Below are 12,999 nucleotides of genomic sequence, written 5' to 3'. Positions count from 1 at the left end.
ACTGACACCATCATCTCTCTAAAAACTGCACATCTGTACTGTCCCCTTTACACCCTCATTTAGTAGGTAGCCCTGACACTATGTGACCCCCCTTAAAGTACATGCCCCCCTCTGTGCATGCCCTATTGTATACACCCCCCATGTAGTCCACTTTATAGATGGCCCCCAATGTTTCCCCCTTATAGATGGCCCCCTGTGTTGTCCCTCTTATAGATGCCCCCCATGTTATCCTCCATATAGATGGCCCCCCATTTTATCCCCCTTACAGATGCCCCCCATGTTGTCCCCTCCTCCTGCCCCTTTATCACCATACTACTACCCCTTTCATCCTCCTGCCCCTCCATCATCATACTACTACCCCTTCATCCTCCTGTCCTTTCATAATCATACCACTACACCCTTCATCATCCTCTTGTTCCTTAATCATCATACCACTACACCCTCATCATCATACCACTACACCCCCCATCATCCTCTTGTTCCTTAATCATCATACCACTACACCCTCATCATCATACCACTACACCCCCATCATCCTCTTGTTCCATCATCATCATCATCATACCACTACACCCCCATCATCCTCTTGTTCCATCATACCACTACACCCCCCATCATCCTCTTGTTCCATCATCATACCACTACACCCCTCATCATCATACCACTACACCCCCCATCATCCTCTTGTTCCATCATCATACCACTACACCCCCCATCATCCTCTTGTTCCATCATCATACCACTACACCCCCCATCATCCTCTTGTTCCATCATCATCATACCACTACACCCCCCATCATCCTCTTGTTCCATCATCATCATCATACCACTACACCCCCCCATCATCCTCATGTTCCATCATCATACCACTACACCCCCATCATCCTCTTGTTCCATCATCATCATACCACTACACCCCCCCATCATACTCTTGTTCCATCATCATCATACCACTACACCCCTCATCATCCTCATGTTCCATCATCATACCACTACACCCCCATCATCCTCTTGTTCCATCATCATCATACCACTACACCCCCCCATCATACTCTTGTTCCATCATCATCATACCACTACACCCCCCCATCATACTCTTGTTCCATCATCATCATACCACTACACCCCATCATCCTCTTGTTCCATCATCATCATACCACTACACCCCCATCATCCTCTTGTTCCATCATCATCATACCACTACACCCCTCATCATCCTCTTGTTCCATCATCATCATACCACTACACCCCTCATCATCATACCACTACAGCCCCCCATCATCCTCTTGTTCCATTATCATCATACCACTACACCCCCATCATCCTCTTGTTCCATCATCATCATACCACTACACCCCCCATCATCCTCTTGTTCCATCATCATCATACCACTACACCCCCCATCATCCTCTTGTTCCACCATCATACCACTACACCCCTCATCATCATACCACTACACCCCCCATCATCCTCTTGTTCCATCATCATCATACCACTACACCCCCCATCATCCTCTTGTTCCATCATCATCATACCACTACACCCCTCATCATCCTCTTGTTCCATCATCATCATACCACTACACCCCTCATCATCATACCACTACAGCCCCCCATCATCCTCTTGTTCCATTATCATCATACCACTACACCCCCATCATCCTCTTGTTCCATCATCATCATACCACTACACCCCCCATCATCCTCTTGTTCCATCATCATCATACCACTACACCCCCCATCATCCTCTTGTTCCACCATCATACCACTACACCCCTCATCATCATACCACTACACCCCCCATCATCCTCTTGTTCCATCATCATCATACCACTACACCCCCCATCATCCTCTTGTTCCACCATCATACCACTACACCCCCATCATCCTCTTGTTCCATCATCATACCACTACACCCCCATCATCCTCTTGTTCCATCATCATACCACTACACCCCCCATCATCCTCTTGTTCCACCACCATACCACTACACCCCCATCATCCTCTTGTTCCATCATCATACCACTACACCCCCCATCATCCTCTTGTTCCACCACCATACCACTACACCCCCCATCATCCTCTTGTTCCACCACCATACCACTACACCCCCCATCATCCTCTTGTTCCATCATCATACCACTACACCCCCATCATCATCTTGTTCCATCATCATACCACTACACCCCCATCATCATCTTGTTCCATCATCATACCACTACACCCCCCATCATCCTCTTGTTCCACCACCATACCACTACACCCCCCATTATCCTCTTGTTCCACCACCATACCACTACACCCCCATCATCCTCTTGTTCCACCACCATACCACTACGCCCCCATCATCCTCTTGTTCCACCACCATACCACTACACCCCTCATCATCCTCTTGTTCCATCATCATACCACTACACCCCCCATCATCCTCTTGTTCCACCACCATACCACTACACCCCCCATCATCCTCTTGTTCCATCATCATACCACTACACCCCCATCATCATCTTGTTCCATCATCATACCACTACACCCCCCATCATCCTCTTGTTCCACCACCATACCACTACACCCCCCATCATCCTCTTGTTCCACCACCATACCACTACACCCCCATCATCCTCTTGTTCCACCACCATACCACTACACCCCCATCATCCTCTTGTCCCACCACCATACCACTACACCCCCATCATCCTCTTGTTCCACCACCATACCACTACACCCCCCATCATCCTCTTGTTCCATCATCATCATCATACCACTCCACCCCCCATCATCCTCTTGTCCCACCACCATACCACTACACCCCCATCATCCTCTTGTTCCACCACCATACCACTACACCCCCCATCATCCTCTTGTTCCATCATCATCATCATCATACCACTACACCCCCCCATCATCCTCTTGTCCCACCACCATACCACTACACCCCCATCATCCTCTTGTTCCACCACCATACCACTACACCCCCCATCATCCTCTTGTTCCATCATCATCATCATCATCATCATACCACTACATCCCCATCATCCTCTTGTTCCATCATCATTATACCACTACACCCCTCATCATCCTCTTGTTCCTTCATCATACCACTACACCCCCCATCCTCCTCTTGTTCCTTCATCATACCACTATACCCCCCATCATCCTCTTGTTCCACCACCATACCCCTCATCATGCCCTTTAAAACAAAAAAATCTTTACTCACCTGAATGGTTCCTCTAGTCTTCTTGTCACGCGCGCTGGCGGGCTTACCGCGGCTGGGGGTGGGGCTTCCAGCGGAGGGGCGGAGCTTCGCGGGACCTGTTTTTTTGCCCTCAAGATGCTCCCAGCCCCGCAAGTCAGCCGGGGGCCGTCCCAGCCTCCTCTTGTGATCGCAGGCAAAACATTGCTTGCGGTCACAAGAAGGAGCGGGATGGGAGCAGTACAGTGGCAGTACAGTAGCGGCCCGGTCGCGGCTACGCCACTGAATGCCGCCCCCATGTTAACAGCTGGTGGCGCCGCCTGAGGCAGACGACTCAGGTCGCCTCATCATTGCGGCGCCACTGGTTGCTGGGGCTGCAGGGAACATATCAAACAGGTATACTAACCACCACTACGTCCGATTATGTGATCCTGGCCACCACAAACAGGCCAGATTGGAGCAGTATGTTTGAGATACAGATTGGAACCACATTTAGTAGACATACACATAGCATCCTATAAATAAGCCTGGAATGTCTTGGTTTTACTTTTAAAGATTTTTTTTGTTTAATTCATTTATTTTACTTCAAACCAGAGTTTGGGGAATTAGCTGTGCCTTCTCATTTAATCACAATTCCAATAGGGTTTTCATCCTGTTTCATTCTTTTCTTCTTTTTTTTTTTTCCTTTTAAAAGCAAAATTTTGGGATTTATGAAGAGTAAAAATTTTCCCATCACAGAAGATGTGTTCAATTCACTCATCAAAGGACACGCCAGAGCCGGGTGAGTTGTATAAATTACTTGTGACTTATAGATATCTATTCAAAACCAACATTTCTCACTGTGACTGCTATCTGTGGCCATAATGTGTGTGGTGTGAGGGCCCTTAGGGTACTATAATCTGGCTGCTTATCGTTCCGTGTAATAAACACAACGATCAGCCGATGATCGTTGTCATCGGCTGATCGTTGATATAGGTTTGGGCATATAATTGTCGGGGCTCCGACCACGCATCGCTACGTGTAATAGCTGTACATGGCCGGCAAATGTCGGTATGCAAGGAAGAATACATTACCTATCCATCCTGCAGGGCTCCTCCTGCACTCTGCTTCTCACCGGGTCCTGCGCGCTCCAGCTTAAGAGCGGCCTGTCTCAGCTCAGCTAATCACAGGCTGCTCTGAAGCTGGAGCGCGTGGGACCCGGTGAGAAGCAGAGCGCAAGAGGAGCCCTGCAGCCTGGACAGGTGATGTATACAGTTTAAACAAGGGCTGCAAGGACATCGGTAACTGTAAATGATCGGCGCTCGTTTACAGTTATCGGGCCCCATCGGCTTGTGTAATACTACCCTTAGTCTAATAGATTAGTGGTAAATTACACCACCATGTCTTTTCCTCACAGATTCCATACAAACATGATCACACCTTGGTATAAATCAGATGCTTGTGGTCCCAATGTTATAGATCTGCAGTAGGTGCACGAGGCCTTACTGTCTGGGGAAAAAAAAATTGTGGTCTCCTTGTGTGCGTGTTTAGGATAGGAAACTGTGGTCTGGCGTCATAGATGAAGGACACCTTGTGTAAAGGTCTGCAGAATAAATTGGAACAGTACAAATAACCGCAAATCACCAGGTTGAATTATAATTTTTGCCTCAGGGTGCATTCACACATAGCAATTCTGCAACGGATTTCATGCTGCAAGTACCATTACAGTCTATGGCCCTGCATTCTTGCTGCAGATTTTCATTCGCTCACTTGTCACCTTCCAGATTCAGCGGGCTGTGGCTGCTGAAGAGGATGATGGCAAGGGGACACAGGGCACTGGAGGGACACTGAGCATCCCTCTGCCATCATCCTCTCCAGCAGCCACAGCCCGCACAGCTCTGGGAGTCTAGTCGTGACATCACCATGTTATCCAGGAAGTGACATCACCATGTTATCCAGAAAGTGACATGACCTGTTGGGTGGGTCTGGAGGACTTGAGTTGAGAAACACTGATATAGGGGATAACTTCTAATAGTGGGACAACTCCTTTAATATAACCGTGTTCTCCCTAAAAGGTTGGATACCTTTGCATAGACAGTGCAGTATTTATCTTGTAGTAATTCTGATTTTCAGTCTGCTATACCAAGAGCTGCAATCACACTTCTGCTGGTCATTGTTACAAACAGTCAACAAATTTATCATCACCCATCAAACTGGAATCCCGGATGATTTAAGAATCGTGAACGCAACTGTTGACTGTGATAGTCTTAAATGCAGTTCAAAGTAGATTTTTGTAAAAAGGCATAATGTAATGGTCCGTATAACAATCTGTTCCATTGCAGTGACATGGATAGTGCCAAGAACGTCCTGTCTATTATGCAGAGTGCCGGGATAGAGCCACGGTGGAGCACACATGTTGCACTGCTAAACGCGTATGCTGAGAGGGGAGATGTTGAAAATATCAGACAGGTACTGACTTTCTTTATACTTTTTGTTTCTAAGTACACTGTTGATATGATGGGACAGCTGCAAAGAAATAGGGTCCCAGTGATCTCACCTCCATGGATAATTAGAGTACAGGTACATTCGCTTTAAGTATTGCCTATAGATAGAATGGTGCCGCGGTCCGTTTTTTGAACCACGTTCCGGTTTCCGTGTACGGCTCTGTTCTATTCACAGGCATCGGCCCCGGGGTTGAGCTCTGGTCGGCCCATCCTCAGTGGGAGGAAACCCATTCTAATGGAGACGTGTAATAGAGGGACGGGCCGGCCTGCCTCCAGTGCTTCACCCCGGCCCGGTGGCCGTGAATAGAAAGGCGCCGTACATGGGAACCGCGCTGCAGTTAAAAAAAAAAAAAAAAAAAGACTGTGGCACCGGCTTCCCCACGCCGGCGCCATTTTATCCATGGGCAAGACTTAAAGCGAATGTACCGGATCTTTATTTTTTTACATATAATGTGCACTCTCACCAGAGCTATTCCTGCTATGTCATCTGTTTCATCCCAGCTCTGCTGTATTAGTGCATTTCATTAATGTAGCAGGGTCATGTGACCTCTGATCAGCTGCCATCTTGCCTTTCTGATTTTAAACTGTATCCTATCTTGGAATTTACTACATACTTTCTGCTCTTCTTTTGGCAGATTTTGAACGACAGTCAAATAAATATTCCCCAGAAACACTTGACTTCGGTTGTATTGTCACTGGCGAAGTCCGGGTACTCTCAGTATGTTCATGACGTGCTTGAACACATGCCGAACTGCGCAACGTTTTCACAAGGTAATTGTCACAATACTCATTGTGAATTTCTTGCCTCCTTTTTTTAATTTTCTTTTAGTAGACACTAATAAGGATACATGTTGGGTTTTTTTTGTTTGTTTTTTTGCTTTAATCGGTCTCTAAATTTTTTGAGTTTATTCTTTTGTACACTATAAGGGAGCCTCACTGTCTGAGCTTCTTATACCAGCATTTACAGATATTCCTTACAACAATAATTATAGGATGCAGTGGTTTGGAGTTGACTCATTGACCTCTATGGGGGAGTTTTCTAGGCATGTTCTGTGACCTGTGCAGAGGTCATTGTGCCAGGTGGGAGGGGGAGGCTGAGCCTTGAGCATCACCTATTGTATATGGTCTGATCCTGTGTAATCTATACACTGGTGCATGTATCTGTTTCTGTGTAGATATCATAAATCTCTGCTTGGCGTTACTGACACAAGGCTATGAGGACGCAGCGCTAGAGGTTGCAAAACAGCTGAATGCATGGAAACCCGCAGATGGGAGTACGGAAATTCAACCTGGAGATTTCTTCCTCCGCCACTGTGTTAATTTAAAGATGGTAGGTTGTGTGTTTACAGCAGGGTTGGGGAGTCTTCGGCCCTCCAACTGTTGCAAAGCTATAGTTCTCATCATGCCTGGGCAGCTAAAGCAGAAGACTCCCCATCTCTGGTTTACAGGCAGGGCATTAGTGATGGGATAAAACTTTACCTCTCCCAAAGTAACAGGATGGGGCCTGCCTTTCCTGAATAATGTAAAAAAATTTTTTTTAATAAATTATCTGTGTTGCTAAGATCTTACATCTGTGCCTCTTTTTTTCACACTTTACTTTTTATCATTATTATTTTTTAGTATTATTATTGTTTGGTAGTATGTCATATTTTTCTTTGCACAGTACATGAGTTAAGGGGTTAATAAAACATAGCACAAAAGAAATAAGCATGAATGAAGTAAATGACAGAATCTCTGTTGTGCTGTCTCTTTTCCTCTTTCTTCCTTGCATGTCTCTTCTCTTGCTCTTACCCTTTTTCCATCTCTTTTACTCACATGCTGCCTGTCACTCTTTTTTGCTAGTGCGCTTTTTGTTGTTCTGTGCTCTCGCATACACTTACCTGCACTCTTTCACTTTGCAGTCTTGCTCTTTTGTGCCTTTTTTTTTGCACTTTTTTCTTCTGCACTTTTCTCCCCTACCTCCTCTCGCATCATTTTGCTTTGTCTTTTGTTTGTGCTCTTTATTGTCCTTTTCCTCCGTGATTATTCGTTTTTTCTGCTCTTGATTTATTTTACACTTGCACTTTCTTTTGCTCTCTCTATATTTTGCATGACCCCTCTCCTTTTTCTAACACCTTTTCCATTTTTTGCTTTCACTTTTTTTACCATTTCTTTCTTAGTGCTCTTTGTTGCTCATATGCACCAGCTGTCTTGCACACTTTTACACTCTTATGAGTTTTTGCACTTTTGCTCCTTTGCTCTTTCTTTTCCTTTTTTTTAATTTAATTTTTTTGTGTTGTGTCTGTATTTCTTTTCTTTCTGCTCTCCCACGCCCTTTCCCTCTATCTTGTGTGCCATTTTTCTTTCTCTTGTCCACGCTCCACCTCGTCCTTTCGGTCTGTGACTTCACTTTTTCTCTTCTGCTCTTTCTCTTTTTTGCCCTTTTTTTGTCTCCGATTCATGTTTCTTTTCATTCTTTCGCTCTGACTATATTATCTATCTTCTGTGCTCTTTTTCATCCATGACCTTTTTTTTTTTCTCTTGTCTTTGCTTTCTCTCTCCTGCACACGCCTTTGTGTCCTATAGCTCTGACTATATGGATCTTTTTTCAGCTCTTTCTCTTTTCTGTGCCCTCTTCTTTAATTCTTGCACCTCTTTTCTCTCTTGCATCCTTTTGCTCTAAATCTTTTTTTATGTTTCACTTTGGGATTTTCCTTCTTGCTCCCTATAGCCTGTCAGTGCTCTGATGAAGTGTGCCGACCAGTTACAGGCAGCACAAATGCACAACCAGCCCAAGGAGTTCTTGTTACAGTGTGCGCTGAGAAATCCTAACTCAGGTACTTCCTATGGCCTTATGGCTGCTTCTCCATCATTTATACAGATAAAGCACCATATGAAGTCTAATTAAAAAATATGAATGTTACATAATTTTTTTTTTTTTTTAGAACTAAGACACTAGAAAGTAGCTTGTGTTGTAATGACTATTTTTTGCGCTTTGCGTTTCGTGCTTCCTTTGAATATCTTATATTATGATGGTGATATAGGAGTCCTAACCTTTTTCCCCTGGGTCTCCTTTGTTTTAGACTTGTCCATGGAGCTCATGAAGACTGTGAAAGATGAAGGGATACTCCTTCGACCTCGCTACTTCCGTCCTGCACTTAATCAGATGTGCGGCAGGAATGACATACAAGGTTTGCACTTGTCCCATTTACTTTATTGTATATTACTATTCTTACGCCTTATTTGTTATATACTTGCAATACAGTTACTAAGTGTTTGTTATGACCAGCAATAATATGGCACGAAGTAAGCTGGATCCATTACAATCTGGCTACACTGTGACTTCTGCCATACAATGACCGGGGAACAAATGGCATGGAAGGACAAATACAGCTACTCTCTCTTGCAAAAACAGCGCCACCCCTGTCCTCGGGTTGTGTGTGGTATTACAATTCAGTTCCACTCATGTCATTGTATTGGAGCTGCAAAACCCGCACTCCAACTGATGACAGGAGAGGTGCTATTTCTGGAAGAAAGCAGGAATGTTATTCTTACAGTGGATAATCCGTTAAAGGGATTATAAATTGTTCAGTGTACAGTATTAGTAAGTGTATTCGCTGTACTGACAGCAGCTCCCTGTGTACCACATAGATCTAAAATCAGACTCTCCTCCAGGCTGTACTGTCCTGCTTTGTGGTGAGTCTGTCCATAACATGGCTGACATGGAGAAGCATGTGACCATGCTCCGCCCCCAGTGTCCTTCATAGGCATATACAGGCTCAGTGGTGGACACTGGGTGGGCGGGGCATGGTCACATGCTTCTCCATGACAGCCCAGCCTGGAGGAGAAAACAAAGAAATAGAACAGCGCTCCATAGCACAGATCAGACGGCAAAATAGGTGGGAGCACAATATAGAAGCTCTCACCTGTAGAGGTTGTGCGAAGGGAGGCACAACACTCAGAATGGCTTGTAATAGAACCGCAGCCTCTCCCCCAGTGGATCCACAAACAGGACCATACAAATTGCAATAAAACACCTCCTCTCCTGGTAGGGGAGTTGTAGGGCGCAGGTCCAAGGAAGATCAGTGTCAGGAGGTAAAAATATTTATTAAAATTCCGTGTCGCTTTTTAGCTATTTTTATGGGAATTTTAATAAATATTTTTATCTCCTGACACTGATCTTCCTTGGACCTGCGCCCTACAACTCCCCTACCAGGAGAGGAGGTGTTTCATTGCAGCCTGGAGGAGGGGAGTCTTATTTTAGCTCCATGAGGTACACGGGGAGCTGCTGTCTGTAAGTATTGAGTAATTACTAATACTGTATGCTGAACAATTTAACCAATAAAGTTGCCAACCCCTTTAAAGTAGTGCATGACTGTGGGATCAGACTACGCAAGGTGTCTTTGTAGTCTGTAACCATGGAAACTCAGGCCTGCTTAGGAGCTATAAACTCAAAAACCCAATATAAACAGCTTTGGAAAAGTGAAAAATAGAAAGTTGAAGAACTACACATCTCTTTTAATAGATAGTGGATAGTGCACATAGCAACTTGTCGGAGATAACAAAGTTTGTAAAGAATTTAATGGCTTATTTTCTAAATGTTATGGGGACTTAGAATTTAAAGTTCTGTTCAATGTGGGTCTGCCGGGTCTAGGTTATATCCACCATAAAAGGAGGTAGATTTATTCATTACTTGCAGACAGGCAAGCAAATCTTAGTTTCAGACAAGTCCAAACCCTAAAAGAAAGAATTCTGCTAAATTGTCAATTTACCTATTATAAAAGTACGATAGAAGTGTTGAGTGTAGCAATCTAGACATCTGGCAGACGTTTTCTACCAAATGTGCGACTGACCTGCGTGACTTGAAATATATAAAAAGAAGAAAAAAAATCTTTTATGGAACCTTAAGTGGTCCTAAGCGTTTACAACACTTTCCTTTTGTTACACATGGGACACCATTAAAACGGGGCCAAATTAAAACAAATATGCCCCCCCCCCTTCTTCCCCGATCCAGAGTACGGTATATTAATTCTTAGACTTGTATTAGCGGTTATTTCACGAAGTGTAATCTCATAAAAAAAGATGCTTTTAACAGAAGTAGTTTACCCTTGGGGAAACAAAAAAAAAGTATTTTTCCATCTTATCACGCTGTATAATGTACCGCAGATTGAAATGCGGAATCGTTCGCGTGACACCAGGTGACAAACAAAATGCACAAAAAAAGGAATAAAAAGAAATGCTTTTAGCCTATTTAGTCTTGGTGCAATTTAAGCTAAAATATACATTGGAAGTTGGAAGCAAATATTCCCTAATTGTCCACGGCTGTAAATCGCGCAATGTGTTCTGAAAGCTACTTGCTAGAAAGTTATCCCTTGAAAGTTAACAGGTCTTAAAGAAGAATGTCCACCCTTGAACTTGGTTTTGTTCTTTTGTTCTAAGTAGAGTTTCAAAACCTATTGATGATAATTGATTAGCACAGAATTTCCTGTCTTTTTTTCTGATACAATAAAATTCTCTCTGCCTGAAGCCGCCACTAGGGGGAGCTTGAGAACTTACTGCAGACTGTGTATACATTGAATCATGTATTAAAACTGTATGCGATTAACTTCTTTTCTAGTTCTGGCTGCAGGAAGCTACAATTATATACCATACTTTCCAGCGTATAAGACTGCTTTTTAATCCTGAAAAATTTTCTTAGAAGTCGGGGGTCGTCTTATACGCCAGGTATGGTTACCCCATACGGTGGGGGAGCTAAAAAATGGCTGCATCCCCACCGTATGGGTCGACCACTATAACAAAAAAAAAAAATTCTACTCACCTGTGACCCGAAGCTCTTTCGGGCAGCTGAGCGTCTCATCAGAGATGCTCTCCCGGCAGCGGAGCTTCTCCGATCAGACGCTTGGCTGCTCGGGAGAAGTTCGGGGACCTCAAGCACAGGCATAATACGTCACACTGCCTGCGCCGGGAACAGGACAGGAGATTCGTGGCTGCCGGGAATGGATCACAGCGGTCACGGATCGTCTTATACGCTAAGAAATTATTCACAGAATAACACACATTACAAAGTTATACAACTTTGTAATGGATGTGAATAGTTGTTTACCGCCGCACTACCCCTTAGTACTTGGGGGGGGATCACTACTTAGTTTCAATTGTTCTCTGGAAAATATCAAAAGAAGTATAGTGGAATTCGCCTAAAGTTTATGTAGCGTGTGTAACTATTGTACTGTCTATACTTTATGTTGCATCTCAGTCTGTTTTTGTAATTGCTACTGAATGTTCTCGTGTTAAGGATCTACATTACATATTGGATGTTTTTATTATGTTAGAAACTTTAAAGGGGAACTATCATCAGATTAGATATGTTATTGCGCACAGGGCGCTGAGGGTGAAGGTGTGTCTCTTACCTTCATCCTCCGTGCCGTCCCTGTGCCTTTTGTAGTGTAATCCTGCGTCTGTTAAGACTCTTTGGAGCAGTGTGGGCGGAGCTTTGTTTTTTCTCTTCCTCCTTTGTTGCATAGTTTATCTGTTGGTTTACCTTAAATATTATATTTCTTAAATATCTAGGAAATCTAAAAACTCTTGTACACTTTGCTTTTGAGATGTAATTATTTTAAATGCAAAAATTTTAAGAGAAAAAATAAAGAAACAAGAAAAAAAAATCTGCTACTTACACATTGGGAAAACCAGTAGAGAGCAGCGCTCTTCCCCACTGTCATTCGTCCCCATCCAGACAGCCCCATAGACTTATAATGGAGCTTTCTAAATGGAGATCCAAGTCAGACAGGGAGTAAAATGGTTTTTCTCTTGGCTTTTTCTTCTGATCAAAACTTTTGACATATCCCTGTGAATTTTATAAAATGTTTTAAAAATTTTGCTGTGTATTTCTTGTACAGTCATAGTTCTCCTGTATCTAGAAAGCCATAGTACTTTGTCAAGAGTTGCTGCATAGTGGGAAAGACCTGTATTTCTGTATTTAAAAATGAAATAAAGTATGGAATACTTTCACACAAAGTGGGCAGGGCTTAGCGGGATGGGTGTGGCCTCCACAGGCCAACAAATGCATCTTAACTTAAAAAAATCAAATATATAACAAGCACCCACATATAGAATACCACTATAGCACCACTTAAGTTATGAACTCGTAATGTTACTTTATTGATAAAAAATAGTTATAAAAGTGAATGAAACAGTACATGGAAAAGTGGACAAACCACAACTGATATAAGGAGGTGGTGGGTGGGGGGCACCCAGACTGGAGCATGAAATCAATAGCTGGCTATTGGTTTATAGGTCATTTATAAGTGACATAACTACAGTACATATATCTGGTGCAGCAGTAGTA

The 12,999-nt window shown here is 43.7% G+C and overlaps 1 protein-coding gene across 1 annotated transcript in view; it reads left to right on the top strand.

Annotated features, from left to right (window-relative positions):
* The window catches only part of LRPPRC (leucine rich pentatricopeptide repeat containing), a 124,507-nt gene that overhangs the window by 12,702 nt on the left and 98,806 nt on the right, over positions 1 to 12,999 (top strand). Inside the window, exons 6-11 of the mRNA XM_069954370.1 lie at positions 3,887 to 3,973; positions 5,514 to 5,640; positions 6,311 to 6,446; positions 6,851 to 7,005; positions 8,386 to 8,491; positions 8,738 to 8,845. Coding sequence (XP_069810471.1) covers positions 3,887 to 3,973; positions 5,514 to 5,640; positions 6,311 to 6,446; positions 6,851 to 7,005; positions 8,386 to 8,491; positions 8,738 to 8,845 — 719 coding nt within the window. The remainder of the gene's footprint in view (positions 1 to 3,886; positions 3,974 to 5,513; positions 5,641 to 6,310; positions 6,447 to 6,850; positions 7,006 to 8,385; positions 8,492 to 8,737; positions 8,846 to 12,999) is intronic.

This window comes from Dendropsophus ebraccatus, chromosome 15 (genome assembly GCF_027789765.1).
Source record: "Dendropsophus ebraccatus isolate aDenEbr1 chromosome 15, aDenEbr1.pat, whole genome shotgun sequence".
Classification (NCBI taxonomy): Eukaryota; Metazoa; Chordata; class Amphibia; order Anura; family Hylidae; genus Dendropsophus; species Dendropsophus ebraccatus.
Note: the sequence above shows the minus strand (reverse complement) of the source record. Positions and strands in the feature narration are given on the sequence as shown.